General features: G+C 39.6%; 1 protein-coding gene across 4 annotated transcripts in view; it reads left to right on the plus strand.

The window, feature by feature from the left end:
* The window catches only part of RIOK1 (RIO kinase 1), a 39,211-nt gene extending 22,677 nt beyond the window's left edge, over nucleotides 1–16,534 (plus strand). For all 4 annotated transcript variants that reach the window (XM_081088270.1, XM_081088273.1, XM_081088271.1 and 1 more), the window contains 12 exons: nucleotides 1,601–1,693; nucleotides 2,470–2,582; nucleotides 2,684–2,764; nucleotides 3,655–3,741; nucleotides 4,050–4,187; nucleotides 4,433–4,536; nucleotides 4,743–4,849; nucleotides 9,141–9,206; nucleotides 10,236–10,355; nucleotides 11,174–11,227; nucleotides 13,097–13,249; nucleotides 14,652–16,534. In XM_081088270.1, the coding sequence (XP_080944396.1) occupies nucleotides 1,601–1,693; nucleotides 2,470–2,582; nucleotides 2,684–2,764; nucleotides 3,655–3,741; nucleotides 4,050–4,187; nucleotides 4,433–4,536; nucleotides 4,743–4,849; nucleotides 9,141–9,206; nucleotides 10,236–10,355; nucleotides 11,174–11,227; nucleotides 13,097–13,249; nucleotides 14,652–14,762 (1,227 nt within the window). In that variant the 3' untranslated portion in view covers nucleotides 14,763–16,534. The remainder of the gene's footprint in view (nucleotides 1–1,600; nucleotides 1,694–2,469; nucleotides 2,583–2,683; nucleotides 2,765–3,654; nucleotides 3,742–4,049; nucleotides 4,188–4,432; nucleotides 4,537–4,742; nucleotides 4,850–9,140; nucleotides 9,207–10,235; nucleotides 10,356–11,173; nucleotides 11,228–13,096; nucleotides 13,250–14,651) is intronic.
* Nucleotides 16,535–17,790: the final 1,256 nt, after the last annotated feature.

Raw genomic sequence — 17,790 nt, forward strand, 5'->3', positions numbered from 1 at the left:
TATTTACCTGTACCGTAGAGAAGGAATGTTCACTCACTTTCCTTTTATTCTCTTCCCGTTGCTATGGATGTAGTTTGGGTTTTAGTTCTGCAATCTTTTAAGATTATTTTGTTTCTATTAACCTTAGGTTTCTGGTATGACCGCAGCCACCTCATTGAAAGATAGACTCTAGAGCAGGGGAGGGGAACCTTTTACCTGCCAAGGGCCATTTGGATATTTTTTACATCATTCACAGGCCACACAAAATTATCAGCTTAAAAATTAGCCTGCTCCGTTTGGCCAAACATATAAACAACTCACCCCTAATGCCTTGGCAGGACCGGACCAAATGATTTCGTGGGCCTTTGATGATCCCCTCCCCTGCCCTAGAATATAGTTTGATTTGGCCATTTGACACTGTCTCACTTTATGCAGCTAGTGGGTCTGTCTGAGCCATGAGGAGCTCTTGCGATCTCCCTTGAAATTGCATGTAAATATGTAGCTGCTTCAGTTTCAGAACTAGACAGGAGCAGGCTTTAGTTCATTGCTTCCTGTTTGTTAAAGAAGACTTTGGGATCTTCTTTTTAAAAATATTTTTATTGATTTTAGAGAAGAAGGGAGAGGGAGAGAGATAGAAGCATCAATGGTGAGAGAGAATCATTGATTGGCTGCCTCCTGCATGGCACCCACTAGGGATTGAGCCCACAACCCCAGCATATGTCCTGACTGGGAATCGAACCGTGACCTCCTGGTTTATAGGTTAACAGTCAACCACTGAGCCACCCTGGCCAGGCTTTGAGGTCTTCTTTCCTCAAAATTGACTGCTCTGGCTTGGAAGGAGACCCTTTCCCTGACTTACTCATCTATAGCAAGGGGCTGCAAACTCTTTTAAGTACTAAAGAATAAATACTTTAGACATAGCTCACAATTCTTTTTGGTTTTTTTTAACAAGTATTTTAAAATATAAAAACCATTCTTAGTTTGCAGGCTGTAGAGAAACAGGCTGCCACCTGAATTTCACTTATTAGCTGTAGGATGCTGACCCCTCGTTCAAATAGAGTGGCCACTGAGCACTTGGAATGTTGCAGGTTTGAATGAGACATGCCATAAACGGAAATACACACCAGATTTCTAAGACTTAGGGTTATAGAATGTTAAATCTCTCACTAAGTTTTAAAATATTGATCACATGTTGAAATAATAGTGTTTTAGATGTATTGGATTAAAAAAAGTGTATAAAACTAATTTTACCTGTTATCTTGGACATATTTTAATGTGGTAAAACTAGAAAATGTGAAGTTTCTTATGTAGTTTGCTTTGTGTTTCTATTAGCAAATGGTCTGGAGTCAGTTTCTGCTTCACTTGGACTTGGTAGCCTTTGATTTCTATGACCGAAGGAACAAGTTTATTGTTTCTTTGGTTTATTGTCTCCATGGTTCCTGTGGCCTCCACCTCCCATTCTCTTTACTAAAAATTAGAATGAATGAAAGTACCATAATAGCAACTCTCATTTAGCCAACCATGGTACAGTTAGGTTCTTCAGTTTATTAATTGTCAAATTCTTGAATGAAGAATTTTGGTACCACCTTTCTGAACTTCTATTTTTGGCATTTCTGTTTAGGTGTTGGATCCCAGAACACGAATGATATTATTCAAGATGTTGACTAGAGGAATCATATCAGAGATAAATGGCTGCATTAGCACAGGAAAAGAAGTGAGCTTTTCTTTGGATGCCTGAATGTTTTCATGTTAGTTTTCTTATTTCAGATAAGAAATGAAATTAAGGCATTTTGTAAATAAAATGTTCCTTTAAAAAGAAAGTCAGTTTCTATATACAAGTTAAGATAGTTTAATCTGTGTTTCTAAAAATGGCTTTATTAATATTTATCAAACGGTAGGAAATTATGCACATAATTTTGCCTTTTCATGCCATTATTCTAACGTATCATGAGTCCAACTAGCTGTGTTCAGCAGTACAGTTAGATGGTCAAGTTACTGCAGACCTGAGTCCTAATCAAGTAGTACTAATAGGGGCAAGGGGCTATGGTCTAATTTCTGTAGTCAGCTAATGTCTTTCTCATTTTTTTCTTTGTAAATGGATATGCAGAAAGACAAATGTGTTTTTAAATTAGCAACTCATAGATAGGAAGCAGTTCTTAGTAAAAATCAATTTATAAATCATGTGATGTGAGAATGTCTTCATGTATTTTCCACATGCTTGAGATATAAAAATGTTTCAAATCGCTTCTTACATGTATTTAAGTTGAATTTTACTATATATGTAATTGGAGATATATTTATTGTGTCTTTTGGTATGATGGTTTATGATTTAATTCATATATTCAAAGATGGTGTTCCTTATGCCTATTATTTCAGTTCATTTGACTTTTTTTAACTTTTGAACATAGAATAAAATAGATTGAAAAAGTAAAATACTGTTTGTAGTTATTTAACACAAACTTAATTTTCTTTGGTTTTGACTTAAAATAGGCTAATGTATACCATGCCAGCACAACAAATGGAGAGAGCAGAGCAATCAAAATTTATAAAACTTCTATTTTGGTGTTTAAAGATCGAGATAAGTATGTAAGCGGGGAATTCAGGTGAGCTCTGATTTTTTTCTTCAGTTAGCTTAATTTCAATATTCTAAAAAATAAAAACGAGAACAGGATGATTTAAATAACAAATTCTTTTCTTGTTCAAGATTTCGTCATGGCTATTGTAAAGGAAACCCCAGAAAGATGGTGAAAACTTGGGCAGAAAAAGAAATGAGGAACTTGATCAGGTGAATGGGGGTGTCTGTGCTGTGCCCTGCACATTGGCTTTGGTTCTTTCCCACCCGCAGATCCCTGTGGTTCTGTCTAAATCTAGAGACACGGTGGGGCTGTTCAGGTCCATTAGATCTACTGAGGGAAGTTAGACAAGTAAGAGCCACTGTATCTTTTCTGGGTCATGTAAAGAGCCTTAGAAACCATGTGAAAACTTTTAGAATTGATACTGAGGATGATAAAGAGCTGTTATAGGATCTTAAGCAGGCAAGTGACTTAATTAGATTGTGAGAATGATGGGTCATTTTTAAATAGGTATTAGAGTTTTAGGCAGTTTTGTTAGGCCCAAAACTCTTTATTAGTTTCCTTATTTCAGCCAATTTTGGACACATTTATATAGTCTCTGAGTTGATACCTTCTTATCTGCTGTACATAAGTGACATATGCTGGCTATTTTAGTATTAAGCAAGTATTAATGATTGTTTTGAAAACCCTTCTGAAATTTGGGTGTGGTCAGTTAGCTATTAGGTATGAGTCCAACTGTTTTTACTGATCATTGCTCAGGCTAATCAGCTTGAAAAATCATCGCAGACATACCTGTTATATTTCATCAACTCTAAGGCTCACATTTTTTTCACAGTTTAACATCTTTGGAATTGGATTGGGTATTAGAGGCTATGGGATGTTGTTGTTGAATTGCCAGTGTTTTGTCATTCTTGATGGTGCATGATGGTGCTACTTAAAATCATTAATGTCTTATAGTTTCTGAAATACAGTAATATAATTGGAAGACCCTGGTGCTGTTTCATAACAGCAATATTAATGTTGTGTACTATAGTTGTTGTAATTGTTTCAGATGCTGTATTTAGCCTTTTCATTTGTCCTTTTATCTGTTTTAATATCACAGGCTGAACACAGCAGGGATCCCATGCCCAGAACCTATCCTGCTACGAAGTCATGTTCTTGTCATGGGTTTCATTGGTAAAGATGACATGTGAGTATGTGGATGGCCTAATAATTACATGTTCAGAATTATATTTTTAATTGCTTTGAATTAATTTAATCTTGGAATATTTTTTTATGACTCTTTTCCATTGTATTAGTGCATTAAGTTAGAATACATTTTTGACTATTTTATGCAGTACCTGTTTATTGACAAGTTTCTGGAAAGGAACATCTGTAGTGAGCCAGGTTGTTCAGTGATGAGTTGTAGAAGAGAAGTGCCTATAATAAATATAGTATAAAGCACGAAAACTTGGTCCCATCAGTTTATCTTCATTGTTTATTTTATTCTTATTAAAGGCCAGCACCCCTCTTGAAAAACATCCAGTTATCGGAATCCAAGGCTCGTGAATTGTACCTGCAGGTCATTCAGTACATGAGAATAATGTATCAGGATGCCAGGCTGGTCCATGCAGATCTCAGTGAATTTAACATGCTGTGAGTATGTTTTGTCCATTAGGAGCCTCCCATAAGTAGTTTCATGTCCTTTAAAAAATTAAAATTCCAATTCCAAAATGTCATACTAAATTCTGATGTTTTAAAGGTGGCTTCCACATGGTCACAGTATAGGATTTGTTTCCTGCCTTTGGTGACCTTAGTCATTGAATTGAGCCCTCATGTCACCATAGTGGAAGTGTGCACATCACTGGTGTTTCTCACATTCCTGCTTGTGTGGCTCGCAGGTACAGTGGCGGGGGTGTGTACATCATTGACGTTTCTCAGTCTGTGGAGCATGACCACCCACATGCCTTGGAGTTCTTGAGAAAAGATTGTGCCAATGTCAATGGTGAGTGGAAATTGTAGTTTTTTCCCAGCTTGTTTGTGTGTGTTGGTTCTATACTCTGTTATAGTGTTGATATAAAATTTTGGCACTGAATGGTTTGATGCAGTGATACTTACGCCAGTAGCTGGCAGATGGTGTGTTTTTATTTCTTTGTTTCTCTATAAAGTTGTTCCCTTATAAAGCTGTCGTTAACATTTTTCTTCTGACAGATTTCTTTTTGAAACACAACGTTGCTGTGATGACTGTGCGGGAGCTCTTTGAATTTGTCACAGACCCATCAATTACACAGGAGAACATGGATGCTTATCTCTCAAAGGTGAGATGGGGTAAGGGAGAAAAAGATAGAAAATAGCAGTAGTAATTTGCATTTATGGCACTTCTGAGGACTTAAATTGCTCTGCATAATTTTTGTTCACTTGACAGTTTCCTGAGACCTTTTTCTTCTGATTTCACAAATGGAGAATCAGAAGGATAGTAAAAAGCCAGTGGTAAAGCGAGGTTTCTTGACTTTAATCATTAGGCAAGATTACATCGATTGTCAAAGTTATGGAAATTTAGTAAGAAACCTGTTGTTAGCCTTTGGTCATTAATTCCTTTCCTTTGTTTCTCATAGGCCTTTCTGAATCAAAAATTTTTAAATTGTGGTAAAATATACAAAGCATAAAATTGACCATTTTAACCATTTTTAAGTGTACAGTTCAGTGGCATTAAGTACATTCACATTATTGTGCAACTACTGTTCACCATCCATCCACAGAATTTTTTTGTCTTTTGAAGCAAAACTCAGTATTCATTAAACATTAACTCCCCATTTCTCTTCCCAGCTCATTCTACTGTCTATGATGTTGACTACTCATATAAATGGAATCATACACTATTTGCTTTTTCTGGCTGATTTATTTCACTTAGCATAATGTCCTCAAAGTTCATTTGTGGTGTAGGATGTGTCAGAATTCTTTTCCCTTTGAAGGTTGAGTAATAATTCCATTTATATAAGTAGCACATTTTGTTTATCCATTCATCCACCTATTAACACCTGGGTTGCTTCCACCTTTTGGCTATTGTGAATACTGCTGCTGTGAACATGGGTGTACAAATATCTCTTCAAGACCCTGTTTTCAATTCATTTACATGTATACCCAAAAGTGGAATTACTGGATTATATGGTAATTCTGCGTGTAATTTTTTGAGTAATAGTCATACTGTTTTTCTCAGTGATTGCACCATTTTACAATTACATCAACAATATGCCATTGTGCAAGGGTTCTGATTTTTTCACATACTCACAAACACTTGTTATTGAGTAGCTATCCTGCTGAGTGTGTGGTGGTGTCACAAAGTTTTGATGTGAATTTCTTTAATGATGTTCAGCATCTTTTTATGTACTTGTTTGCCATTTGTATATCTTCTTTGGAGACATGTCTAGTAAAATCTTTTGTATGTTTTTTAATCAGATTTTTTTTAGTTGAAAGAGTTCTTTATATTTTCTTTTGTCAGAAGAAAAACATTAACAACAGCTTTACAAGGGAACAACTTTATAGAGAAAAAAAGAAATAAAAATATACTGTATGTGCCCTGACTGGGGATCAAACCTACAACCTTTTTGTGCACTGGACGACATTCAACTGAGTTATACTAGCCAGGGCTCAAATATTTTCAATCCAACAGTGGTTGGATCGAGAGAATACAGATACACAGAGATGGAGGGCCAACTCTATTTTCATATTATCTACTAGAGGCCTGGTGCACAAAAATTTGTGCACTCGGGGGTGGGGGTCCCTCAGCCCGGCCTGTGCCCTCTGGCAGTCTGGGACCCCCTCAGGGGATGACCACCTGCTGGCTTAGGCCTGTTTCCCAGGGGATTGGGCCTAAGCTGGCAATCAGACATCCCTCTGGCAGCCCGGCAGCCCTTGGGGGATGTCCACTTGCCAGCGGGGAGCAGACCTAAGCTGCAGTCGGACATCCTTAGTGCTGCTGAGGAGGCAGGAGAGGCTCCACCACCACTGCTGTACTGGCAGCATCAGCCTGGCTTGTGGCTGAGCAGAGCTCCCCCATATGGGAACGCACTGACCACCAGAGGGCAGCTCCTGCATTGAGCGTCTGCCCCCTCGTGCTCAGTGTGTGTCATAGTGACCAGTCTTTCTGCTGTTAGGGTCAGTTTGCATATTACCCTTTTACTATATAGGGTAGAGGCCTGGTGCGTGGGTGGGGGCCAGCTGGTTTGCCCTGAAGAGTGTCCCGGATCAGGGTGGGAGTCCCGCTGGGGTGCCTGGCCAGCCTGGATTAGGGGCTGATAGCTGTTTGCAGCTGGTCACACACCCTTCAGAGTTGGGGTCCCCATTGGAGTGCCTGGCCAGTCTGGGTGAGGGACTGAGGGCCGTTTTCAGGCTGACCACACCCCTTTTAAGGTAGGGGTCCCCACTGGGGTGCCTGGCCAGTCTGGGTGAGGGACTGAGGGCTGTTTTCAGGCTGGCTGGTGACTGAAGCTCCCAGCTTCCTTTTTTTCTTTCTTTTTTTATTCTGGGATTTATTTACCTTATATAATTGAAACTTTATTGCCATCACTGGAGCTGAGAGCTGGGCTCCTGTTTGCTCCTGCTCTGTGGCTACAGCCTGCTGAAAGCAGGTATCTGAGGTTTGTTTAGCTTCTATAATTAAAACTTTGTTGCTTTCGGAGCTCAGAGTGGCAGGCGGTGAACCTTGGCTTCCTCCATCACTGGAGCAAGCAAGCCTCCTGCTTGCTTCAGCTGCATGGCTGCTGGCCGCCATCTTGTTTGGGTTAATTTGCATTTCGCTGATTAGCCAATGGGAGGCGTAGTGAAGGTATGGCCAATTACCATGTTTGTCTATTATTAGATAGGAGATGTATAAAGCCCTAATATGCAAATAGACCGAATGGCCAAGCAACCAGTTGCTGTGACATGCGCTGACCCCCAGGGGGTGTGCGTGGAACATAACGGGTGTCGGCAGCAGGCAGCAGCGTGCAGAACATGGCAGGTGTCAGCTGCAGCGGGATGGTGGAACAGGTGAAAGGGGAGTGCGCTGGTCACTGTCATCATGGCGAGCCTCTGGTATTTACTGAAAATTCTTTACTCCCACGTGCCATGGTCACACCTGACGCTCACACTTGGCGCCGGCCCTGCTTGCACCCATTGCTGGTGCTTAATGCCGGCCCCGATCGCTTGGCTCCATCAGCGGGTGTGAGCGGCAGCTGCTGGCCCTGATCACCCCTCAGGGCTTCTCCACTTCCCCCTGCTCCTGAGGGGCGATCTGGGCTGGCAGTCGCCTGTCGCACCCACTTCCAGCAACTGCCCCGCTTGCACCCACTGCTGGCACCAGCCCTGCTCACACCCGTAGCTGGCGCGTGGTAGCAGCGGCAGGAGTGGGGCTGCTGGCAGACAGGGGACAGAGGGCCATGGTGGGAGGGGCCGAGCAGGGGCACGGAGGATGGGCCAAGACCTGCCCTGGTGCCCACTGCAGCCTCGCGGCCCACAGTTCCTTTCAAGATGCACAAATTCGTGCACTGGGCCCTTGGTGTAACTATAATTGAAGTAGTCACATTGTATCAGTTCATATATAAAGTTTTTTAAAAAGTTTATTTTGTCACTCTCTACTTAGACTACAGACTCCTAAAGGACAGGGGTTTTAGTCTTTTTTTTTAAATATGTTTTTATTGATTTCAGAGAGAGGAACGGAGAGGGACAGATAGAGAAACATCAATGATGAGAGAGAATCTTCCATTGACTGACTTCTGTATGCCCCCTACTGGGGACTGAGCCCACAATCTGGGCATGTGCTGTGATGTGACTGGGAATTAAACTGTGACCTCTTTGTTCATGGGTCAATGCTCAACCACTGAGCCACACTGGCCAGGCAGGGGTTTTATTTCTGTATTGCCAATACCTAATCTGTACCTGGTATAGTAAGTAATCACATATATTAATTGAATGAATAAGTATCACATCATTTTTATTCCTAAATCCTATAACACTGATTTCAGTGTCTGACCTTAAAACAAAAGCCACCTAGAACCGCTATTCTTTCCTTTTTTCTGTATATTCTAAATAGATAGAGAACAAATTTTCAGTTTTACAGTTTCACAAGCCAAAAGAATCCTGTAGAATCTTTGTCACATTTTTAGTGTCAGTCATTATTCAGATTGCTTTCTTTGGTGGTTTATGCTGCAGTGGCATTGGAGCCATATCTCAAATTAGAGGACATTCCGCTTTCTCATTGACTCCCTTCATTGGCTGCTCAGAGCTAAGGAATGGTTCTTTCATTCTTTGGTTCTCTGTTTTCCTTTAGTAGGTATTTTTCCTAATTGTTTAAAAATTAGTGAAAGTAATATTACTTTTGAGGAAGGGGCTAGGGATTCCCTGAGGTTAGACAAGTTTGATTTATTCTGTTACTTTTGGGTTGATGGCAACCGTTTTGGTGAGGTCTAACATGGAGAGCTAAATTGACCACTAGAGGACACCAGGTCCTTTTTTTTAGAAATGTGAAGAGGTGCTACTGAGAAAGATTAAAACAGATTCATATAAAATTGGGAAATGGATGTATCTTCTGTAGGTTGAATGTGAAGGAAAGTAATAATTTTTCTTTCCAAGGCCATGGAAATAGCATCCCAAAGGACCAAGGAGGAAAGGTCCAACCAAGATCATGTCGACGAAGAGGTAAGACTTATCTGTTCATAGCCTTAGGAAACACTTGTGCTTTGAGGTCTTTTAAAAAATATTGTTAAGGAATGAACTTGATTTTAATAAATAAGCAGTTCATTACATAATTCCACTCAGCAGCCCATTAGCCCAATGTCCTAGGTGGAAAACATTTTACAGAACCTATTGAAGTATCTGATTCAAGAAGGAAAAGCCGGTTTAGTTTGCAAATGTGGACTTTTATTTTATTTACTTATTTTTTAAATATATTTTTATTTCAGAGAGGAAGGAAGAGGGAGAGAAACATCAATGATGAGAGAGAATCATTGAACAGCTGCCTCCTGCACGCCCCCTACTGGGGATCAAGACTGCAACCCTGGCATGTGCCCTTGACTGGAATTAAACCCGGGACTCTTCAGTCCACAGGCTGGTGCTCTATCCACTGAGCCAAATGGGCTAGGGCACAAATGTGGATTTATAAATAATTTAAATGTTGATTCCAGTAATAATTAGAATTTAAATATTTATGTTTGTTAAAAACGAAAATTATTTTAATCTTGGGGATCAATATGTTTTTGTGAAGATGATCCATAGTAGGCTTTATTTTATTTTATGTTTTAATTCTCACAGCTGTTAGGGTACTGGATGACTACAAGATACTCTATGTTTATCAGCAGTTCTAAACCTTTTTCACTGTAGCACAGAGTGGATAATGTTCCCGTGTCAGAACATAAGGCACAGCCAGGCAATTACATTCCTTTCTCTCCAACTCAGAAAAACTTTGTGGAATGCAAACGAGGAGGGAGAAATATTATTCTAAGGGTAATCTTAAATCATATTCAGTCTTTTATCATCGGTAACAAATTACTTTTGGCATAGCACACAGCACGTGCTATACCCGCCTGTGCAGGCAGCCTGGCTGAGAACTGGTGTTTTAGATGATGGGGATGGATTTTTTTTATTACTTGATGGGAATAAGGATGCTGAGCAAATGTGAGAAGTATGTGAATGGCAGTGTCGATTTTATTTTCCCTCTGTGTTTGTTAGGTGTTTAAGCGAGCATATATTCCTAGAACCTTAAATGAAGTAAAAAATTATGAGAGGGATTTGGATATAATGATGAAATTGAAGGAAGAGGACATGGCCATGAATGCCCAACAAGACAATGTAAGTAGCTGGGTTTATATGTAGCAAACAGGTTTACAAAGAAAGCTACCTTCCCCAACCTGCAATCTCGAATGTTGGCTTCTGATCTAGTGAGATGGCTAATTGCATTAACATGTCCTTTGGGCACATTGGGTGTAAAGAAAATACATTGGTGTTTATGAAAGAAAATGATACAGTTGAATGAGTCCAACAGACTGTAATTGCAGAAGGAAGATTTGTATAAAAGTCTAGGATATAAATGGTATTATACTAGATCCATTAACATTCTATATATATTTCAGGGTCTAGAAATGTTTTCTATTAAAGGGCCAGATAGTAAATATTTTACGCTTTGCAGGCAAAGAAGCAAAATTGAGGCTACTATGTAGGTCATTATATAAAAAGAGAGAAAAATTTTCCTCCAAATTTTTATTGATGAAATAAAAAGCACTTTAATAATTGAATACAGCTTTCCATGACCCAAGGTCTACTAATGAAAGAAAAATGGAGTTATATTGGGGAGGAGAATACATTTCATTTCATTGAGATTCAGAGTTAGAGTGTGCCATCATCAAATTGATTTTGAATGTTCATTAGTAGAAGCCATCAGTCTATCTGTTGGATTTGGGCTGTGGGCTGGAATTTGCTGATGACTGTATGCTTGGTAGACAAGAATAACACCCATGCTATACACTTTCTCTTCACTATGAGATAAATTTTAGGCACCTTTTTATAATCCCACAATATATCATTTAGCCTACAGTGTTGCTTTTTAATATTGGAGTGTGTTATTTCATTGTTTGGTTTTATGTTAATTCTTTTTTCTTTGTGGTTACAAGATTCTATACCAAACCGTCACAGGACTGAAGAAAGATTTGTCAGGCGTTCAGAAGGTAAAAAGAATATGTGTTGCTATTTATTTATGTGAAAATTCTGTTAAAGGGTATAACATTTAATGTAAAGTATTATTAGAATTAAATTAACAGTGACATAGTTATTCGTATATATACTTTCAAAGTCTACGAGCATTTTCAGAATGCCCTTTTTGTGTTCATTCTTTTTAACTATATGACTGAAATAGTGAAATTTATGGTTTATTTTTCATTCTGCCTCTGACTTGTCTTGTTGTTATAGCTGAGGCATTGATCCTTTTTGTATCCTGGTCTTCCTTTGTGAAGTGATTAATGATAGTCAAGTGCTTGTTGATCTTTTTACAACTAGCTTATTAAAAGTATGTATGAAGAACAATCTCAGGACTTTAGCAGTCTGATAGTGCTGGATTCCTGCAGTGTTTTTTTCAATATTGTTTTACATTTTAGAAAGACAGGGCTTAATTCTACTTTAAGCAATTATAAAGGTAGTTCTTATTTCATTTAATGTCTTAATTAAAGGCTTAAGCATGAAAGATCACAGTTTGCTCTGAAAATTCACTTTGTCTTTTATGGGAGGAATTGACTTAGTGCTTCCTGCTGCTTTAAAAGCTAAACTTCAGGGGGAAAAAAGAAAATTTCTTTTGTTTAAATGTCATATTCCCTCTTGATCAGATTAATAATAATTGTCCTTCAAATTTGATTCATAGGAAAATAGCTATAAAGTTATTCAAATAAGTATTTTTTACTTCTCTCTGTATTTCTCAGTCATTACCGCATATATGATTGTGGCCCCGTCCTATATAATAAAGAGCTAATATGCAAATGGTTGTCATACCCTCATGCCATAATGGCTCAGACACTCAACACTGGGGAGAGAGGAATGGGGACCATCCAGGCACAAATGAGCTCACGAGAGAGGAATGGGGACCAGCCAGGCTGTGGCCTGGCAGAGGGACAAGCCGCCTGCCGCGTGGTCCTGGGTGCCAGCGCCTGCAGCTGCGGCCCGGGAGAGGGACAAGCCACCCACCCCGCGGTCCCAGGTGCCAGCGCCTGCGGCTGTGGCCCAGGCGAAGCGGCCCGCCCACGGTCCCCTGTAGCTGTGGCTGGCCCAGGTTCTCGGTGCCTGCGGCCGGCCAGAGGAGGGAATCCTGGGTCCCGAGTGCGGGGCAAGGCAGAGGTGATTGGGGGCAATCAGTCCAGCAGGGGAGCAGTTAGGGGCAATTAGGCCAGTAGGGGAGCAGTTAGTGGCAATCAGGCAGGCAGGTAGAGGTGGTTAGGTGTGATCAGGCAGGCAGAGGTGGTTAGGGGCAGGCAGGCAGGCAGGCAGGCAAGCAAGCAAGCAAGCAAGTGGTTAGGAGCCAGCGGTCCTGGATTGTGAGAGGCAGTCAGACATCCCCCGAGGGGTTCTGGATTGGAGAGGGTACAGGCCAGGCTGAGGGACCACCCTCCCCCCTCCCTCTGTGCATGAATTTCATGCACCGGGCCTCTAGTAAGATTATAAGAGAGCTGGAAAGTTCCTGTTGCCTACTGACATAATATCATAGTGCAACACATAGCTCACGTGTTTGTGGTCATGCTGGTGTAAACAAACCTTCGCTAACAGAGTTATAACCCAGTACTCCTTTTCTGAAGTGAAACAGTTATGTTGTTTCTCTGGGTCATCTGTTGAAGCCCTGGTTTGTTTGTGGGGGTATGTTCTTGAGCCTTACTGGAATGGTACTTCCAGGCTTCCTCCCTCACTTTGATTCTGTTGTTTTGATGTTTTTAGTACAGGCTTTTGTTTTTCAAAGAATATCTGCAAGGTTAAAATCTGAATTCTGGCATTAACAAATCTGATAACAATAGATAACTGATTGGTTTAGAATAACATGGTTCTGTAATATTTTCAAGGTCCCTGCACTCCTAGAAAATCAGGTTAAGGAAAAGCATTGTTCTGATTCAGAAGATGGTGGAAGCTCTGAGTGTTCTGATGCAGGTTCTGAAGAGCAGGGAGACCATGCCTGCTCCAAGAAACCCACCACTGATCTTGAAGTTGATAAAAAGGTTAGTCAAGAATGAAAATTCCTTTGTTCTTTAACATGGCAGCATAGCCACTTGTTACTCTTCACTCAAGTATTTAGATTATGGTGGCAGAAAACATTGTTGATCAGTAAGTACCTCTAATTATAGTTTCAGTTCCTAAGCATGAACTGATTTTGGTTGTAACATTATCTAGAGATTGGGCTTCTTTTGGGAGCTTGGGCACTGTCTAGGGCAGTGGTCGCCAACCTTTCAGCCCTCATGGACCAGCATTGGTCCACGGGCCACTGGTTGGCGACCACTGGTCTCGGGAAAGGACACACTGAATTCAGTACATTGAGTAGAAATTATTGTCATTAACTTGAAGTACAACTGATGCTGGAGTTGCCTTATGATAACATATTGAGGAGCCATTTCAGGGGGGATTTACAGCCACAAGTTTCTAAACTCGGAAAGGCTATTTCTTCCAATCCTGGCCACAGACAGAAGAGACACTCATGGTTGAATAATGCATGACAACTGTGTAACTATTACTCTTCATTCTTAGCTTAATCCTGAAACTTTATGAAGTATGGATTTTCAGACTTCTGAGAGACATACCCAACTGGCTGTTAATACATTTTTCTCTCTTTGTCTACTGGAAATAAATATTTTGTCTCCTTCTAACTTTTATTTCTGTTAGCATATGAAACTTGCAAAGAAAAGTAGTTGCAAACATTTAATAACATCCTCATGGATATTTGTGTTTGGCAGTCTTCAAATTTCTATTAGGATACCTTTAAGACAATTTCATCTCAAATTCCACCACCAAACTATAATTATTTTTATTTTTTTATGTATTTATTTATTTAATCCTCACCCGAGGATATTTTTCCATTGATTTGTAGAGAGAGTGGAAAAGAGAGGGAACGACAAAGAAACATCGATGTGAGAGAAACACGACGATTGGTTGCCTTCTGCATGTGCCCTGACCAGGGCCTGGGGCGGGGAGGAGCCTGCAACTGGGGTATGTGCCCTTGACCAGAATTGAACCCATGTCCCTTTGGTCCACAGGCCAACGCTCTGTTCACTGAGCCAAACCAGCTAGGGCTCATTTTTATTTTCTAATGTTACTCTTCTTTTTATCCTTTTACATATATCTTTATAACTAATTGTAGCATTGTGAATAGTATGAATGGAATTTGCTTATAAAAAGAAAACCTTGACTTTTAAAAAAGTGCTTGCTGCTGCTGCTTTAAAAACTGCTAACTTCAGGGGAAAAATTAAAATTTCTTTTGTTTAAATAACATTTTCCCTCGTGATTGAATTAATAGTAATTATATTTGAAATTTGATTAATAGGAAAACAGCTGTGAACTTATCCAAGTAAATATTTTTTTTCTTCTGTCTGTATTTCACAGATTCTTTTTTTAATTTTTGTTTTACAGGAAAGAAAAAAGATGGTCAAGGAAGCCCAGAGAGAGAAAAGGAAGAACAAAATTCCTAAACACGTGAAAAAAAGAAAGGAGAAGACAGCTAAGACAAAAAAGGGCAAATAGAATCGGAACTATATTATGTATAGTAATTTTCCATCAGTTACTTTTTAAAAAAACATTCTTCTTGATTTCAGAGAGAAAGGGAGAGACAGAGATAAAAACATTAATGATGAGAGAGACTCATTGATTGGCTGCCTCCTCCATGCCCCTACTGGGGATTGAGCCCACAATCTAGGCATGTGCCCTCGAACGGAATCTAACCTGGGACTCTTCAGTCTGCAGGCCAACGCCCTATTCACTGAGCCAAACTGGCTAGGGCTCAGTTACTTTTCTTGCCTTATCTAAGTTGCATCTGGAAGGTGGGATATTGATTTTAACCAAATGGTTATTATGGCAATGTCTATGAAGACTGATTCAAGTGTTCTCATGTAGTTTTGTAAAAAGTTCTAATCTCTGTTGTCCAGATCCAGTCACTGACTCTGGTGTTGACAGAGAATTTATTTAAGCTATTTTAATGAAGAACTTTGTACAATTTTAGTTCTATATGTTTTTCCTTCTCTGGTATGTTTTTTGAAGCATCGTAAATATTTAAATGTAATGAATGTCTACAACCTTTATGTAAGTGTGAAGGCACTTTGGATAAACTTGGGCCAAGTTTTGCTTTGCTTGTACATGCCAAAGACCCATCTGAAGTCACATGATTAAAATACCAGGGTTTCCATAAAAGGAGTTTCACTTGTGGGAAAATTCACCTGGCGGTTGATGTAATCATTCACTGCAACTTGGTTCTGTGTGCGTTTATGATCATTTGTAAGGCACTCTTGATCTTTAATCTCCTTTTCTGAGCTTAGGGCCTCTCAGCTCATAAGCTATTTCATGTTTGACCATTTGGCATGTTCATTCATTCATCAAATATTTGAGTATTTTAGGTGCTGGGAATACAGCACTAAAAAAAACCCACAAAACAAAACAGTCAAAAACTACTACCCTCAGGTAGTTTACATTTTAATAAGACAAAACATTAAACAGAATAAGTAAAAATAGTATATCAGCAGGTGACAAATCCTGTGGAGAGAAATATTGCAGAGAAGAGAGAATGCCTGGGAGAAGTAAGTTTGCCATTTTAAAATAAGCCACACTAAGTGGCTATATTTGAGCAAATACTTCAAAAGTATGAGTCATGTGCATATCAGGAAAGAAGGGTATTCCAGGCAAAGCAAACAGCGAATGCAAAGGCCCTGAGGCAGAAGTATGCCTGAAAAGTTCCAGAAACAAGAGGCTTCATATCCAAGGGAGAAAATACTAGATGAAATCAGATGGCATTAGGCTATTGGAGGGTGTTAAGCAGAGGAATAATATGATCTGACTTCTGTTTTGAATGATCACTATCACTTTGGCCTCTAGAAAATTGAGGAAATAAGGATAGGGTATTTATTGTAATATCCCACAGGAGAGATGATGACTTGCTCTAAGACAGTAGCAGGGACATGGAGAGAGGTGCTTGGATTCTAGATAGAACACAAAAGCAGAGTGAACTAGATGTGCTAGGGAATATATGAGGAGTATGGAGAAAGAATGAAGGATGATGTCAGGGATTATGACTGGCAACTGAGACTACTGGAATTGCTACTTACTATTTGGGAAGGCATGTGCGTGGAGCAGGTTTGGGGTGAGAAAGGGAGTAGGAAGAGGGTGAGATTGCAACAAAACACAAATATTGAAAGAAGTGATCAAATATTTTTACCATATACTTTACATTAGAAATGCCTGTTTTAACCCTTGCATCTGAAACAGTTTCTATAAATAAACTTAGTTTCCATTAAACTGAAGCTTGCATCTGCTTGTTTGAGAGTTGATTGGGTTGGGGGTTGGGGGGTGAGGGGTGAGGTAGTTCAACTGAGCTTTTAAAATTTTAAGTCAAATTTATTATGTTCATAATATCCTCCTTCCTAGACTTTAAAAAAGTTCAAAATGTGAAATAGAATTTCAATGAAATATTATACAGTTAACAAAAGAATGCAAAAATGGATTTAGTAATTCTGTGTACTCTTGGGGATTTTTATTTCAAGATCTTCCAGTCCTTGTATTTGTTTGGTCTTATTCTGACAAGGTTTATTTGTTTGTTTGTTTTTTTCAATCACAGTTGACATTCAATGTATTAGTTTCAGGTGTACAACACAGTGGTTAGAGTCCAGCCGTGGGCAAACTACGGCCCGCGGGCCGGATCCGACCCGTTTGAAATGAATAAAACTAAAAAGACCGCACCCTTTTATGTAATGATGTTTACTTTGAATGTATATTAGTTCACACAAACACTCCATCCATGCTTTTGTTCCGGCCCTCCGGTCCAGTTTAAGAACCCATTGTGGCCCTCGAGTCAAAAAGTTTGCCCACCCCTGCACTAGACTGTGGCTGAGTAGTAATCACTGGTAGAAATCTTGCCAAACTTGTCCAAAACTCTCTTTCCCTTAATTCTATCTTCACTTCAAGGCTTGGAAGAAGAAACCTATTTTTTGGCAGACTTATAGGGCTACTTGCTGACTGATTGCAGTTGAATTTTGAGTGCTGGACAGTTAGGTTTTAGTGTCCATGAATTATTGGTTGTATGATTAATTTCCATTTGGAGAGATGAGGTGTGGGTCTCTTGATCCAAAGGCTGGGACATATTTTTGTCAGTTGTAGATGTATCTGATCTTCTGTCATAGGTTATTGATTTTTTAATCCTTCAAATAGTGGAGGTATTTCTGAAAGTACACTGAGAAACTGGGTAATTTCTTTGAAGCACAAAATCATTTTTCTATGCTGCTCAAGTTCTTATCCTTCCTCTGATAAGGCAGGTTAGGAGCAGAACTTTCACTGGCTCAGAAGCTCCAGCATCTGAGCTTGGCCTTGGCATGACGGGACAGGACCCGTGGTGGCTGTTGGCCTAGGTCTGGTGAAAACTCATGGTTCTGGAGTGGCATTGAGTTTTCTTCAGCTTTATAACTTGATGAAGATGGATACAAGAAGTTGAAAAATTTTATAGTTTGGTACTAAGTGGTTTGAGAAGATCTCCACTTTTCATGAGTATTCTTTTTTAATTCAGTGCAAG

Source organism: Myotis nattereri (assembly GCF_964212035.1).
Source record: "Myotis nattereri genome assembly, chromosome: 3".
Classification (NCBI taxonomy): domain Eukaryota; kingdom Metazoa; phylum Chordata; class Mammalia; order Chiroptera; family Vespertilionidae; genus Myotis; species Myotis nattereri.